At 41.0% G+C, this 17231-nt stretch overlaps 1 protein-coding gene across 2 annotated transcripts in view; it reads left to right on the plus strand.

The window, feature by feature from the left end:
- Positions 1-522: 522 nt before the first annotated feature.
- The window catches only part of Mrps9 (mitochondrial ribosomal protein S9), a 57879-nt gene continuing 41170 nt past the window's right edge, over positions 523-17231 (plus strand). Inside the window, exons 1-2 of one of the 2 annotated variants that reach the window (XM_060369969.1) lie at positions 523-715; positions 17050-17229. In XM_060369969.1, coding sequence (XP_060225952.1) covers positions 581-715; positions 17050-17229 — 315 coding nt within the window. In that variant the 5' untranslated portion in view covers positions 523-580. Of the gene's footprint in view, positions 752-17049; positions 17230-17231 lie in introns of both variants that reach the window. The other variant, XM_060369970.1, reaches the window with a different exon arrangement.

A 17231-nucleotide genomic window follows, 5' to 3' on the forward strand; every position in this document is an offset into this window, starting at 1 on the left:
ACGCTGGGAATTACTGCCAGGAGTTACAAGTTTCGGAAGGCAAAGCCAATTCATGTCTATGCAGCCACTCTTATGGGTTCAAGGCCCTGAGGCAATGCCACAGGGAGAGCTGTGAAGCAGAAACATGCTTTATTATACAGCTAAGAGTCAACACAGGGGTGAGTTGAAAGCTACAGAGCTTAAGTCAGTAGCTGAAGGAAGGTCTTGACATGGTTCCTGAAAATGGGCAAGTTCGAGAGGAGGAGGATGCTGTTCTGGGAAGGCAGGAGTCCGGACTAGAAAGCATGTTCGGACTGTGGAAGGCTTGTCTGAGGGTGGGTACCACGAACTCAGCTAGGAACTGGAAGGAGGGGCGAGGGCGCAATACTTCCTACTACAGCTAGTTGTAGGCTGAAAAGCCACGTGCAAGCCAACCTGCAGCCAAAGCCCGGCACACCCACTCAGCGGCTAGAGGCCGGGCTTCAGGACGCGCCCGTGAGTTCCAATTGCTAGGGAAGCGCTTCCGCCTGGGCGGTCCGCGCCTGCGCAGCCTCTAGGCACCGCCCCCTCCCCTCCCGCCCGCGTCTTTCTCCCGGCCAACATGGCTGCTCCCTGTGTGGCCTGCGGCCGAGTGCTTTCCCGTCGGCTCTCTCACGCGGTTAGAGCCAGCCTCTGCCAGAGGCCCGGCTACTGGACAACCTCGGCCTTTGACTGGCAGACGGGGCCCAGATCCCAGGTACGGCCTTGAGAGCTGGAGATGACGGTTCTTAGGGTAAGGTGATGTGAGGCCGGCCGACTTTGCTGGGTGTTCCTACCGGTCCCCGGCCTGAGGTGTTTAGAGGTCGGGGGTCACGCTTGGGAGTCGGGGGATGGGTTCGCGTGCGGGCCGATCCTCTGCAGCTTCTTCCTGGGCGTTGAGGAGTGTGGCTAGGAGAGTTGTTCCGCTTATGGAGCTGGGTGATTGCCTAGGTGTGGTGATCCGTCGTCCCAGGGGACAAGGGGAGCTGAGCTCTGCCACGACCCTGAAGACGTCGTGGGGCAAGACTACCCTATGGAGTGATCGGAGAGTTTTTACAAGGGCCTTGCATTTCTGGAATTCCAGTTTTCGTAATTTTCCCCAAAACTTTGTCAGCAGACATTTGGAGGGCATTGTGTGCTTCACTCAGTCCCGAGGCCAATGTGAAGCTGTGATTTCCAGCTGGAGGCTTTGCATGTTACCCGCTTATGCGGGTAGTTTTGGCTAGCGGAGACTGCCAGCAGACCCTTTGGTAGGTGTATTTGTGACACAGGGGGTCGACCTGACTTTTTTGTAGGTGATAACTGAAACTCAGAAGATAGCGCAGTAGTCGGGGAAACAGGGCCTTGAAGGACAAACAGCCAAAAGAGAGACCTCAGGAGATTGAGAATATGCTGCCAAAGAAGTGAGGGTAAGAGTACCAAATATTGGTAAAGAAATACTAGCACTAGATATAGCAGAGAAGTTAAATACTGAATCTTAACCTATTTTTGCAAAACAACTGGGGCTATCATTTTCTGTGTTATTTGATGTTTTACAATAAACCGATCTGTCCATTGATTCATCAGACATCTGGGGATTTTTGTTGTTGTAAATTGCAAATATGCTGATGTGTTTACTTCTATACATCTCTTTGAATATGTATTGATAAACATAATTGCATATGAGAGGAACTATAGCATACAAAATATTTTTGTTCGTAGTAATATTTATATGGGGCAGGTTGCTTTCTCTCCATCTCATACATTCTGAAACTAGTGTCTACCCTTCAGTCTTTCTCCATATTCTTTTTTATTTATAACTATTAGTTATTACAGTTTATTCACTTTGTATCCTAGCTGTAGCCCCCTCCCTCATCTCCTGCTGGCCCTACCCTCTGTCCCCCTCAGGTCCCTCTCCTAGTCCACTGATAGGGGACGTTCTCCTCCCCTACTGTCTGCCCCTGGCCGATCAGGTCTCATCAGGACTGTTTGGATCCTCTTTCTCTGTGGCCTAGTAAGACTGCCTCACCAGAGGGAGGTGATCAAAGAGCAAGCAACCAAGTTCATGCCAGAGACTGCTTCTGTCCCCCTTACTAGGACCACCCATGGAGACTGAGCTGCCCATAAGCTACATCTGAGCAGGGTGTCTAGGTCCTCTCCATGCATAGTCCTTAACTGAATTCATCAGTCTCTGCACAGTCCCCAGGACCTAGATTTTTTTGACTCTGTTGGTTTCCTTGTGGAGCTCCTGTCCCCTCCAGGTCTTTCTCTCTCCCCCTTTTTCCATGAGATTCCCTGCACTCTGCCCAAAGTTTGGCTATACACCTCAGCATCTGCTTTAATACACTGCTGGTAGAGTCTTTCAGAGTCCCTCTGTGGTAGGCTCCTGTCCTATTCCCTGTTTTCTCCATCTTCCGAGGTATATCTTTTGCCTTTCTGAATGAGAATTGATTATCTTACCCAGGGTCCACTTTCTTGATTAGTTTCTTTAGGTATACATATTTTAGTATGATTATCCTATATTATATGTCTAATATCCACTTATGAGCAAGTATATACCATGTGTGTCTTTCTGCTTCTGGGTTTCCTCACTCAGGATAATCTTTTCTAGTTCCCACCATTTGCCTGCAAATTTCATGATTTCTTTGTTTTTAATTGCTGAGTAATATTCCATTGTGTAAAATGCACCACAATTTTTGTATTCATTGCTCGGCTGAGGGACATCTAGGTTTTTTTTCCAGCTTCTGGATATTACGAATAAAGCTGCTATGAACATAGTTGAGCAAATGTCCTTGTTGAATGGTGGAGCATCTTTAGAGTATATGCCCAGGAGTGGTATATTGAATCTTGAGGTAACAATATTCCTAATTTTCTAAGAAAGCACCAGATTGATTTCCAAAGTGGTTGTACAAGTTTACATTCCCACCAGCAATGGAGGAGGGTTCCCCTTTCTCCACAACCTCTCCAGCATGTGTTGTCACTTGAGTTTTTTATCTTAGCCATTCTGATGGATGTAAAGTGAAATCTCAGGTCATTTTGATTTGCATTTCCCTGATTACTAAAGATATTGAGCATTTGTTTAAGTGTTTCTCTGCCATTCTATATTCCTCCGTTGAGAATTCTCTGTTTAGGTCTGTACCCCATTTTTTTTTAAGTTGGATTACTTGTTTTTTGGTATAGTTGTGTGTAAACATGCACAATAAAAAATATGGCCCTTGTTGGGTCACATCCCCTTTACTTTTTTTTTTTTTAATGGTTTTTGAGATAGGGTTTCTCTGTGTAGTCCTGACTGTATTGGAACTCACTATATAGACCATGCTTGCCTTGAAATCAGAAATCTGCCTGCCTCTGCCTCCCAAATGCTAGGATTAAAGGCATGTGTCAGCACTGCCCAGCTCCCTCTTACTTTTTTAACTTATATGGGAAATCTACGCCAGTCTTTTGTTACCTCCAAAGCACATTCTGCAGCATACTACTTTCTTTCCACTAGTACTAGCAAAGGAAACATCTTGCTCTGGTTATTTGCCATTAAATTTCAGTATTTCATATCACTGTCCCCAAAGGCTATGTACAATTCTCATTTCATCATTAAGATGTGCTCCTTTTTTTTTTTTTTACCTTCATTAGGATTTTCTTGTTAATGGTGTAAGATGGCAAATATATTTATTTCTTTGTCTACTGTTGAAATGACCCATCCACCCCAATATGCCAGTGTTTACTGAGTACTTCTCTTGAGCCAAATACTCTAAGGTAGACAGTTACCTATGAAATTGACCCGTAGCATTCTCAAGGAATGATTCTCTTGGGGCTGATCCTCATATTCCTTAATATTATCACAGCATATGGTTTGCCACATGAAGTATATCTTAAATCATAATTGAAAAATTTAACTACTTTAGATCTTTAATCATTCCATACGCCACATGCACACACACAGTCTTAGTTACTTTTCTATTGCTATGAAAAGACATGAACAAGGCAACTTATAAGAGAGAGCATTTAATTGGGGTCTTGCTTACACTTTCAGGTTAGTCATGATTGTCATAGAGAGAGGCAGTCTTGACTGTGGGTAGTAGCTAAGAGTTTACACCCGATCCACAAGCCTCAGCAGCAGCAGAGAGAGAAAGAGCAGTAGAGGAGGGAGGAGGAGGATAAGCAGGAGAGGAGGGAGCTGGGCCTTGACATGAGCTTTTGAACCTCAAAGCTTATTGCCCTGTGACAAAGCTCCAACAACACACACAATCATATACACTATGTATGTATATACACACAAAAGACATTAGAAAGCTTTTTTTTATAGTGCCTATCTGAAATATTAATGTTTCTTAATGTTCATATTAAAAAACACCCACTTTTGCATACAGCATTAATACCTATATTTCTCTTGGGGCCCGTGTTTTATAAAACAAAAAACTTTAATGACTTCATGAGCAAATAAAACACTATCCAACCAACTTCCCTCCCCAGTTCATATGGGTCATGTACCATTAATTATGGAACCTCTTCATAGGTCATATACAGCTTGAAAGGAATAGAAGTAATAGAATAATAAAATGCATTTCATAAAGTGGTCTTTTGCATTTTGTTTATACTGGTAAGTGAATACTAGGTAGTGATATAAGCAAACTGTGGGTGACAGTAAAACATTCTGAGAAACACTAATGCAATGAAGAAAAGGAAGGAAGTTTTACTTCTCTGTGACTCCTAGTTCTCAGTTGGGGCCCTTGCTGGCTGGCTTCCTCCTCATTTGTTCTTGCATTATTTCACATTATACAATTAAATCTCTGCATGTCCTAAATTTGGTTAAGGACAGCAGTTGTATATGTGAGTGACCAAACTTTTCATAAATGTCACCCACACATATTAGGAATCTGTAATGTGCTGTGAGAGATTTACAGAAAGGAATAGAGAGGAGCCATAGAAACATTTCCTGATTTGGTCTAGAGTCAGTAGAGAGTTACAGAGGTTATTGCAGGCAGCTCCCAGGGGACGTGATAGGAAAGTGGAAGCTGGAGCAGTGACTGGTATTTCATATCTAAGAATGTACTTGTGTGAGCTATTGATGTATTATCTATAAATATTCTGTACTTACTGTCCTCTACAAAGGCATAAAGCGTACTTTTAATCAGAGTAAGTTCTGGCAACAACAAACGATTGGTTAGAGCTTAGGGACTGAGTCAGAGATTGGAGTTACCAAACCAGGCACATTATGGCCACTACTTTTTGTGTTGATTCACTGAAACAATGCGTTTGAGAAAGATTGTTTACTTTTCAAACCCCTGGTCATGAGAGAGAGAGCAAGTTTCACCTCAGATCAAGGATATGGTTTTCTGGGATGTAGGAAAGGTAACTGGAGGTGGCTAAAGTGCATAGGTGATGATGGTCTGTCATGTCTGATCCACTTCCTGCCTCGTTGCAGAAAGTAGCTGTGTCTTCTTTGTGTGCTGTGATAAAACCCATGACCAAAAGGGAACTGGGGAGGAGAGGAGAAGTGGCAGTCCACCTTCAAGGAAAGCTAGGCCAGGAGCTTGATGCAGGCACTGAAGACCACAGAGGGACACTGCTCACTGGCTCACTTATGGCTTGTTCAGTTTCACACAACCCAGAACCATCTGCCTGAGGGTAACACCACCCCTAATGATCTGGGCCTTACCACATCAATCATTAATCAAGAAAATGTCCCACAGGCCACTCTGGTGGAAGCAGTTCCTCATCTGAGGGTCCCTTTTTCCAGATGACTGCAGTTTGTGACAAGTTGACAAAAACTAATCAGCACATTAGCCATATTAGCAAGAAGTCAAAAGGTCACTTGTTATTAGACAAAGAAAAAGATGCTATTTACAGCAGATTTGAGTTTTTTCCCAGCTCTTGAAAAGCAGCATTAATCTTGTGACCTGTAGTTATATGGTAATATGTAAGCAAGAAAAGTACCCTGCTTAGCTAGTCTCTTAAATTGGTGGTTAAAGCAAGTAGCGGAAGGCACATGGGGTGAGGGGGTTAGTTTCCCTTTAGTCCCCATTGTATCAGAGGGATTGGAAATGGTGCCTGTCAGCGTGTGCTGCTCGTTTAGGTAGCGAAGGTTTGTTGTTTGTTTGTTTGTTTTTTAACTTTTCACAAGTAACCAAAATAGTGTTGGCATTAATGTGGACAGTTGATAACTTCCTGGAACATTGCCTATGAATTTTAAAACTGTCTTCGATTGTAGTTTTAATAGAGTGGGCATGCTATTTTTTGATTTGTATATATTTATGTCTTTTTAAATGAAAGTGGTAAAACCCATTGTTACTTTGGTGAGATTCCTTTTTGGTTTTTGTTTTCTACTAAGAATTTTATTAGTACCTAAATCTTTAATTTTCACCGAACCCAACCTGATGCCCTTGCTGATGGATGGTCTGTCAGAGAAGAATAATCACTGGTATTTGACAGCTTGATCCTTGTATGTTATGGTTTCATAGTAAATTTGTTCTTGTCTCTATGTAAAATAGCTGCTCATTTTATTTCTCATGAACTCCCAACAATTGTAACATTCTATATTTAACATATTACCATGTTGGTCTACAGTAAGGACTTTGTTAAAAAATTACATTTAGTCAAGTGCCCAGAACTTTGAATGATTCATTTTAAAATTGACTTGCATCTTAACGATTAATTGTATTCAGTTTTGTAAGTTATCTTCCTTAGAAAAGTTTTGAATGTCATTATTATTCATACACACAAGTATATGTGTGTATACATATATATACATATGTATATATTGTGTATTTATGCCACAAGTACATATATACATGCATGTATGTTGTGTATCTGTGTTGTGGTGTGTATGCTAAAGGTCAAACTCTAGGCCTTGTGCATGATAGTCAATCAGATACTCTGTCTGCCCTGTCTTTTTTAACTGTAGTTGTTTTTGTTTGTTTGTTTAAGTAGTAGGAGAAATAGCCTCTTTTGCAAGGTGTTTTTTTGTTTGTTTTTTTTTTTTTTTTTTTTTTTTTTCTCTTTAAGATGCCATCCTGTGTTGGATAAACTCTAGTGCATTCCTCATTGCCTTAATTATAAAAAGTATCTGCACGTTAAAACTTATGTTTTCCTTATGTAGCAATTTACAAGTTTGTTTTAAGAAAGCTTGATAACAGATGTCACCATCATCCATACCTCCCATCATGTTTGTCTTTCTCTTTCTCTCCCTTACACACCGGGTCTGTCCCCCAGGGGTGGTTAGAGTAAGTCCACACATTCTGTTATCTGACTTACACTTGAATACTTCATCTCTAACAGAATTAGGGTGCTTTTCTCCCTTAAACATAGTTTCCATGCAGCCCTTGTTGTTTATGTGAGTAATGATTTTTCTGACAGCATTGCTTATGCTTGCCATAGTCATATTTCCCTGACAGTTGCACCCATAACTTTTTATAGTTATTGGGTTGTTTCAGTCATTATTCAGATATGGTCTGCATGTTTTATTTGAGTGTCTTAATATAGATGATTGTGTAATGAAAATGAATGCTGAATTTTTTGTGTACAGTGTAGCAAAATTAAGCAGCATCCATTTCCCTTTCATGGAAGAACCTCTAGAAGAATCCGGTGTTTGGGGTTTTTTGTTTGTTTTTTTTTGTTTTTGTTCCTGAAGAATTGACCCCGAGCACCTGACCTAGCCTAGTACTCCTAAGGTAATACCTCTCTTGAGATCTTGAACATGAGACAAGATTGTGTCTCATTTAATTTGAATGACTGCATTCTGATCTTATTGAACGTTGTGGATCATTGGAATCTGCCTCAGACCCTTCCTGTTTTTACATGTAGTTTTGTAGTCTCTTTTTAATTTATTATTATTATTATTATTATTATTATTATTATTATTATGGTGCTGAAAAGATGGCTCAGGGGTTAAGAGCATTTGATGCAGAGTAAATGGTTCAATTGCCAGCACACAGGGTGACCACATCTGCCTATAACATCAGTTCCAGGAGATCCAGTGCCCTCTTCTAGCTGTGGGTACCCACATGGGTGTGTATATGCAGGCAAGCAGACAGACAAGCAAGACACGATTTTATTAAATCACAAAACAAAATGCTCGTTAGTATATATTAATTATGCATGATAAGGTTTTGTTATCACAGTTTCATACACATGATTAATGAATGCTGATTGTCCTCACATCCTCCACTTATCCCTTCCTTTTCTCAACTAGCAGTCCTTTTATACTTTGTTGTTTTTTATTTATTTTGATTTTATGTCCCAGGGAGTTTGGCTAGGTTTGTTTATAGGAGCATGGATACCTTTTCTTTTGCCTATATCCAGAAGCTTCCAATTGATATAACTATACATCTATTCAAAGAGGTTACTGTAATTTCTCTCTTGGAGTCCTTATATAGTTTCTTTCATTCACATTTTTTTCTATGGTAAATTCAGTTTTTACCTCTTTTAAAAATTCCTTGAAGGTTTTTTTTTTTTTTTTTTTTTGCCTTTCCTTTCAGATTAGCAGCACTGTCTTCTTTGTTTCATTTTATCCAATTAAACTAAAAAGAAACCGCCTAATACTGCTATAATACCATTAAAGTAATGTTGACACTGGCATTTGGCCAAATTTGGGACATCATAGCTGTCAGGATGTGTCTGCCTCTTTGGCAGCTAGCTTGATTGAAATTATAGTTGTCTGACCCACTGATTATCTTTAAAGAGAAACAAATTTGTCACATTGTGTCTATATTCATTGTACAAAAGTGATGAAAATTCTGACATCACCACTCTGTCGTTGGGGATGGAACCTGAGCCGATTCTGTGATTCTGTCGGGATTGTTTTAGTGGCAAAGAAATTCTCTTCCGGAATTACATGTCTGGCTAAAGGGCTGTTTTTCTTGTCTTTTTTTTATTTATATTTTTATTTATTACAATTTATTCACTTTGTATCCCAGCTGTAGTCCCTTCCCTCATATCTCCCACTTCCACCCTCCCTCTCCTCCCATGCTCCTCCCCCAGTCCACTGATAGTGGAGGTCCTCCACCCCTTCCTTCTGACCCTAGGCTGTCAGGTCTCATCAGGACTGGCTGCATTTGTTTTCCTTTATGGCCTGGTAAGGCTGTCTTCTCCCCCCTCGGGGGAGGTGATCAAAGAGCCAACCCTTGAGTTCATGTCAGAGACAGCCCCTGTTCCCCTTACTAGGGATGAGCTGCCATGGTCTAGGGGTTCTGTACAGGGGTTCTAGGTTATCTCCATGCATGGTCCTTGGTTAGAGTATCAGTCTCAGAAAATCTCCCTGGCTTAGATTTTTGGTTCTGTTGCTCTTCTTGTGGAGCTTCTGTCCCCTCCAGGTTTTTCTCTCTCCGCCTTTCATAAGATTTCCTGCACTCTGCCTAAAGTTTGGCTATGAGTCTCAACATCTGCTTTAATACCCTGCTGGGTAGGGTCTTTCAGAGTTCCTCTGTGGTAGGCTCCTGTCCTGTTCCCCTGTTTTCTCCCTCTTCAGATGTCTGTCCCTTCAGATGTCTTTCGGAATGAGGATTGAGCATCTTACCCAGAGTCCACTTTCTTGATTAGCTTCTTTAGGTGTACAGATTTTAGTATGATTATCCTATATTATATGTCTAATATCCACTTGTAAGTGAGTATATACCATGTGTGTTTTCTGCTTCTGGGATACCTCACTCAGGATAATCTTTTCTAGTTCCCACCACTTGCCTGCATATTTCATTATTTCCTTGTTTTTAATTGCTGAGTAGTATTACATTGAGTAAATAGACCACAATTTCTGTATCTGTTCCTCCATTGAGGGACATCTGGGTTGTTTCCAGATTCTGACTATTACGAATAAAGCTGCTACGAACATGGTTGGGCAGATGTCCTTGTTGTGTACTAGAGCATATTAAAGGGCTGTTTTTCATTCATCCTCACCTTAATGGACTGTACCAACGAATAGTGGGCTCTGTTCAGTATACATGTTTTTATGTAAGTTCATTGCTAGAGTAGTTTAGAACCTTCCAACAGAAAGGTATTCCTTGGGCTATTTCTTATGTTATCACAAGTATTATGTATTTTTATGTCTTTGAGAAAAGATCCTGAAGAGCTTTTATGGAAAATGTATCAAATTGGGAGCATCTCTGAAAGTTCCTTTTTTTTTTTTTTAAGTAAACAGTAAAAACTTTTGTAAGTATATTTAGGCCTCACTTATGTTAAAATTAGGAAAGCTGTCATCTCATGTCACAAACTCCAGAGATTATGGTTGACAAGTGAAGAAACAAATCAACTGAGGAGACAAATCTTCAAGTCAATAATCCGCTCTTTCACTTTAGAACCAAAGTAAAGGAACAGTGGCCCAGGTAGACAGTGCCTACAAGGGGATGGTCATACAGCAGAGTGGAAGCATTACAGCAGCCCTTCTCAGTAGCCAGACCACCATTCCTAGCCTACTGTGCCTGTTTACCAGTTAAGCATATATGGAAATAGTAGATAGGATTTTTACCTGTCTGGGGTTTCATTTACTCCCTAGGGCTTGGAATGTTTCTTTCTAGGTAAGAGGTGAACAAAACAAAACAAAAACAGAAGGAAAAAACAACAACAACAACAAAAAAAAAAAACAAACTGAAAAACCCTGCTATTTTACCACAACCATTTCACATTGTCAAGGACATTCTTAGAACCTTTGGGTGGGAGAGAGAGCCTGTGAATCAGGCATGACAAGGTGTGCTTAAGGGAAGCTGTGGGGCATGGAGTCTGAAGATAAGACCAGCTGTGAAGCTAAAGATTGACTGTGGCCACAGTAAGTAAAACTGGTGCTGCAGAAACTGGGAGGGCAGTAGAAATGATGATTTAAGAACTGTGCAGAAGGCAGAAACAGAGCAGGAAATTTTATATAGAATGAAAAGATCATTGCCATGACTGAAATGCAGAATATTAGGGGAAAACTCAGTGGGTATTATTTAATTTCCCAAGTTGATAGAAAACATAAAAAAATGTAAAGATGAAAGATGAGATAGCAGCTATTAAAATAATGTAAGCATGATATTTTCATGTATTACATTGATTACACACGTGTGTACACACATATGTACACACATACACTCGCTCACATTCCCTAGAAGCCTAGAATTCAGGCATTGGTATTCCAAGCGAGCATAAGTAGGAGCCTGACAGGGTGGCATTATGATCCAGCTAAGGTGAAATGTTTCACAGAGTGGGAAACTTTAGTGCTGAAGGCCACCATGTGCCCTAGCATGCCACTCTCCTCAGCTGTTACAAGGGGTATACTACTGCAGCATGTAAGTTGATGGGAAAAGATCATTTACAGAGAAATTATTACACAGTGTGGGTGGAACTCTGGTTCACAACGGTATAAATGCTTTCGTGTAGTTTTTTTTCTTTGTACTTTAGACACCGTATCACTGCCTTCTGAATGGAAGTATTTGGCCCATTACTTCTTCCCTCTCAATCATCGTAGACCACCTTATCTACTTCACAAAGGAAACAGTAGTGTTAAGGTGTAGTTTTACCTGTCTGCCTATAATCCCTTGGCTATAAGCTGTTTTTTTTTTAACTTTTATTTCATTTTATTAATTACAGTTTATTCACTTTGTATCCTAGCTGTAGCCCCTCCCTCATGCCCTCCCAATCCCACCATCCCTCCCTCTTCTTTTCCTATGCTCCTCCCCCAGTCCAATGATAGGGGAGGTCTTCCTCCCCTTCCATCTGACCATAGTCTATCAGGTCTCATCAGGACTGGCTTCTTTGTCTTCCTCTATGGCTTGGCAAGGCTTCTCCCCATTCAGGTGGAGGTGATCAAAGAGCCGCCCATGAGTTCATGTCAGAGATGGTCCCTGGTCCTATTATTGGAGAACTTCCTGGATACTGAGCTACCTTGGGCTACTTCTGTGCAGGGGTTCTAGGTTATCTCCATGCATGGTCCTTGGTTGGAGTATCAGTCTCAGAAAAGACCCCTGTGCCCAGATTTCTTGGTTCTGGTGCTCCCTTTGTGGAGCACCTGTTCCCTACAGGTCTGTCTCCCCCTTCTTTCCTATGTCTCCCTGCACTCTGTCCAAAGTTGGACTATGCATCTCGGCATAGGTTTTGGTACCCTGCTGGGTGAAATCTTTTAGTAGCCCTCTATGGTAGATTCCTGTCCTGTTCCCTGTTTTCTCCCTTTTCCAATGTCCATCTCATTTACCTTTCTGAATGAAGATTGAGAATCTTACCCAGGGTCCTCCTTCTTGCTTAGCTTCCATAGGTGTACAAATTTTAGCATGATTATCCTATGTTATATATCTAATATCCACTTATAAGTGAGTATATACCATGTGTGTCTTTCTGCTTCTGGATACCTCACTCAGGATGATCTTTTCTAGATCCCACCATTTGCCTGCAAATTTCATGATTTCTTTGTTTTTAATTGCTGAGTACTATTCCATTGTATAAATGTACCACAATTTTTGTATTCATTGCTCGGCTGAGAGACATCTAGGTTTTTTTTCCAGCTTCTGGATATTACGAATAAAGCTGCTATGAACATAGTTGAGCAAATGTCCTTGTTGAATGGTGGAGCATCTTTAGAGTATATGCCCAGGAGTGGTATAGTTGGATCTTGAGGTAGCAATATTCCTAATTTTCTAAGAAAGCACCCGATTGATTTCCAAAGTGGTTGTACAAGTTTACATTCCCACCAGCAATGGAGAAGGGTTCCCCTTTCTCCACAACCTCTCCAGCATGTGCTGTCACTTGAGTTTTTTTATCTTAGCCATTCTGATGGATGTAAGGTGAAATCTCAGGTCATTTTGATTTGCATTTCCCTGATTACTAAGGATGTTGAGCATTTGTTTAAGTGTTTCTCTGCCATTCGATGTTCCCCTAATGAGAATTCTCTGTTTAGCTCTCTACCCCATTTTTTTTTAAATTGGGTTACTTGATTTGTTGCTGTTTAACTTCTTAAGTTCTGTATATATTCTGAATATTAGCCCTCTGTCAGACATAGGGTTGGTGAAGATCCTTTCCCAATCTCTAGGTTGTCGTTTTGTTCTGATGACAGTGTCCTTTGCTTTACAGAAGCTTTTCAGTTTCATGAGGTCCCATTTATTAATTGTTGATCTTAGAGCCTGTGCTGTTGGTGTTCTGTTCAGGAAGTTGTCTCCTGTGCCAATGAGTTAAAGGCTCTTCCCCACTTTTTCTTCTAAGAGGTTTAGAGTGTCTGTTTTTATATTGAGGTCTTTGATCCACTTGGACTTTAGTTTTGTGCAGGGTGATAAGTGTGGATCTATTTGCATTTTTCTACATGTAGATATCCAGTTAGTCCAGCATCATTTGTTGAAGATGCTATTTTTTCCCCATTGTATGGTTTTGGCATCTTTGTTAAAGATCAGGTGTCCATAAATGTGTGGGCTTATTTCTGGGTCTTCTATTCCATTCCATTGATCCACCATTCTGTTTCTATGCCAGTACCATGCAGTTTTTATTACTGTTGCTCTGTAGTACATACAAGCTGTTTTTTAATGGTATAGTTATATTGCTGTAACGTTAATTCATGCCTGCCATTTTTCATATTCCAAGGTGTGAGCATCATCTGTCTGTCAAGCAGTTATGACACTTTATTTAAGATTCACTTTTGTTTATGTGTCTGTCTGAGTATATGTCGTGTATGTGGGTACCTGAGGAAGCCAGAGAGGGTGTCAGATCACCTGGAACCAGAGTTACAGGTGCTGTGTGCTGCTTGATGTGGTGTTAGGAACTAAACTCTGGGACTCTGATATGGACCAATAGTTGTTCTTCAGTTACGGGGTCCTGAGAGAGCCAGGGGACCAGAAGATAAGGGAGTAGAAAAGTTTGAGATCAGGAGATCTTGAATAAACTATATCTTATGCCAGGCAACCTTATTAAGAACATCTTCTCATTATATTGCAGGGGAAATAGGACAGAGTCAGCAAAAAGCTGACAGTGGGCTAAAAGTCAGCAGGAAGCCAGTTGAAAGGTGTTTTACTAGGGGAGCACAGGCTGTCTCAAGGACTTCAGAGAGGAGCACAGGGCCCTGGAACTGATAATCAGTCCCTTAGGAAGAGTCGCCATCTCAGATCTGAAGCCATAGCTACCTTAAGGCCCTGGATTCTGGCCATTACTGGCTCTGCCAAGTGTTTTCCTGGTTTTAGAGGAGGAATTACATCCTTCTCCATACATCAGGGCCTCAGGGAAAGCATAGGATCAGCCTAGCCCTCAGCACTCTGGATAACTGAATCATCTCTCCAACCCAAGTTGTTTCTTGTGTGTGTGTTGCTGTTGTTTTTGTTTTTTTGTTTGAGACAGATTCTCACTATACAGCATCCTCTTACATATAGGAATTAAAGGTGTGTGTTGCCACGCCCAACTTCAAGTAGGTTTCAACAGGTACATACCCCCATCACAGATCTCCTTCGCACATTCACAGAACTATCTGCTTTCTGGGATGCTCATCAGACATCCAGCCTCAGCTGTCCTGTAGTTGGACTGTAGAATACCCTGATTGTGGCTCCACTTCAGCTGAGGCTCAGATCTGGTGCCTATGGATGCTGGATGCTGGGAAGGGTAGTGGTGGTTACCCAAGAGATTGTCTTTTTGATTGCTTTGACCCTCAAGACATTTGAGTGCACTGTCCTCACCATAGTCAGAACATCTGTTTGTACTGTGTATGAATCCTTTTGGTACTGAGACAATTGAAAGAATAATCTACTATATTGCTTTTGCCCCCAAGTTTATGCCTTTTCCTGGATAAAAAGCTTTTCTTTTTTTTTTTCTTAAATTGCCTACATAGGAAGTAAGATTCTTCATTGCTGAAATTAGACTTGGAATCGTAAAAACAACCAGCTAAAATAGTATGTGAAATATTAAACACATTGTATAATAGAATTCCCAGAGTGGAGACATGGGTGCACTAGACTAAGAGCCATGGTATTCAGAAAGGCTGTCTCTAACACAGGTTGACCATGGTCGCCCTCCCTTTCCACAGGGATGCCTTGAGTTCACTGGATGCTCTAAACCTCGGTCGGTGCCCAGCTCTACATATGCTGTAGTTTTCCCATTACATACCTGCGATAAGGTTTACCCTACGAATTAGGGACAGTAAGAGCTTTACAACCATAGCTAATAACAAAATACAGCAGTTGTAGCATTATGCAAGTTAGGTGGATATGTCTCTCTCCATCTCAGAATAATTGTGTCACACTCATCCTTTATCCTCAGATAACTGAAACCAAGAAAGGCAAAACTACACAAGAGGGACTGCTGTGAACCTAAGCCACTGGTGGTCTTGCTTTTACTTAGTAGTAACACTTGGTAAAGCATTGTATGAGACTATCATTGTTGAGTACTTATTTCTCAAAGAAGAAGCTCTCTTCTTATAAGCAAAAATAAACTAAGGTTCTTATGGAATTTTAAATGTTCTTTCTTACCCATTAAAGACTGGGTTAAAATAGTTTTCACTCAATTTATTCAGAGGCTGTTCAGAACGTAAGTTTTACTGTTAATTGGTTATTATAATGTTTTCTCAATTTTTTCTTTCATTTTTGTTGCAACTGTAGTGGCAAATTACTGTAGAATGTTCTGAATTTAGGATTCTCAGAAGTGAAGGAGAAAAATGTAGGAGGGATGGGCTTGTTTGTGTGAAGGCGATTGTAGGCATAAGGTTATTGTGTAATTTAGATGCTGATTTCTGTACACACACACACACCCCGGTCTGGTTGCAGTCTTTGTTCTAAGAATCTCCTGTCACAGTTTTGTGTAAAGACTGCTCCCCAATTGTCCCCTGATATGCCAATAAAGCAGCTTACAGCCAATCACTGCGCAAAGGAGAGAATAGGGCTGGGCTTCTTGCCAGCTGAAGGAGGAGTTAGAGGAGGAAGAAGGGGATTCAGCTACTGGCAGATGTCCAGGAGGGACCAGGAGAGAGCTCAGCACCGGAACACAAAGTACAAGTATCTCTGGGATGTATGCTGGGAGGAAACCAGATTAGTTTAGAAGGTTAAGAGTAGAGTCATAACTGCTCAGTTATTTTGTTGTGAAGCTTATTATTAAACAAATGTAAAAGTCTCAGTTATTTGTGTGATAGCCAGGTTAAGAGAGAAACTGAGAAACATACACAGTTTTGTAAAATTTATAAGATTTTTAATGTGTGTGAGAGACAGGAAATGAGAGTATTACCAAGATTGCGACTTTGAAGTCTGACTATTATTGGTAGTGTTTAAAGTTGCTGGGACAGAGATAAAAGGGTTCAGGCCAGGTCTTAAGAAAAGACTAGAAAGGTGTGTCTTCTTTTACTATGTGACACTTTATTGAAGGGCAAGTGTTACTGCCTTGGGAGGAAGTTCCTTGTACTGTAGCACAGGAGGACGAACGGTAGCCAGTGTGCGATTACTGCTGCCCCAGGAAAGACGGGGCGGGGGGGCTTCATTTATACAGCATGAGCCACGTTTACCAAAAGTCTTAGTGTTGAGTCATTATAGGGTCATTTTCTTCATTACGTCAGTTCTCAGTCCTAAACCAAACCTACACTTTTTGTTTCTCTTTCAAACAAGGGGAGTGTCCACAAGGTGATAGTACCATCCTCAACCCTCTTGTCTGCTTGATTGATGCACTTGTCTGTTTGTTTGAGGTGTGTTTCTTGTCTGGAAACTTGATATGCGTATCAGGCTGGCCTCAAACTTAGAGACACCCCCCCCACACACACACACACACCTTCTACCTTCTGAGTTCTGATTAATGGTGTGCTGCCTGGTTTTGTATGTTTGTTTGTTTTAAGTGGTAAGTTTTCCTTTATTTCTTATGCATCCAGTATGACAGCCCACTGTCAGCAACCAAACAGTACCGAGTATATTTACAGTCAAGAGGCACAGCACACTGCTTGTAGCTGTTTTGACTCTGATGTGTTGAGTTGCTACTGAATTAATATACTCGGAAGGTTTGGGGCAGAGGTTAGCTCTGGCACCTTGGTTGGTGCTGCACCTTTTTTCTTTGTTTCTGAATGACTCTTGACTTAGGATGACAAATTATACTTTGTTTTATTTAGAGATAGTGGCCTGTTAATTCACTGTTTAATATCAAATACTTTCTTTTCTTTCCATTTATGTCCTTTAGTTATTAAAGCTAATACATACCACAGTGGTAACAACAAAGAAAAATGCCCACGTCTCAAGACAGCAGTCGTATACACAGGAATTTATTAAGAAGCAGATTGAAGAATTCAACATAGGGAAGAGGCACTTAGCCAACATGATGGGAGAAGACCCCGAAACTTTTACTGAAGAGGATATTGACGT

The sequence above is a fragment of the Meriones unguiculatus genome, chromosome 16 (assembly GCF_030254825.1).
Source record: "Meriones unguiculatus strain TT.TT164.6M chromosome 16, Bangor_MerUng_6.1, whole genome shotgun sequence".
Taxonomy (NCBI): Eukaryota; Metazoa; Chordata; class Mammalia; order Rodentia; family Muridae; genus Meriones; species Meriones unguiculatus.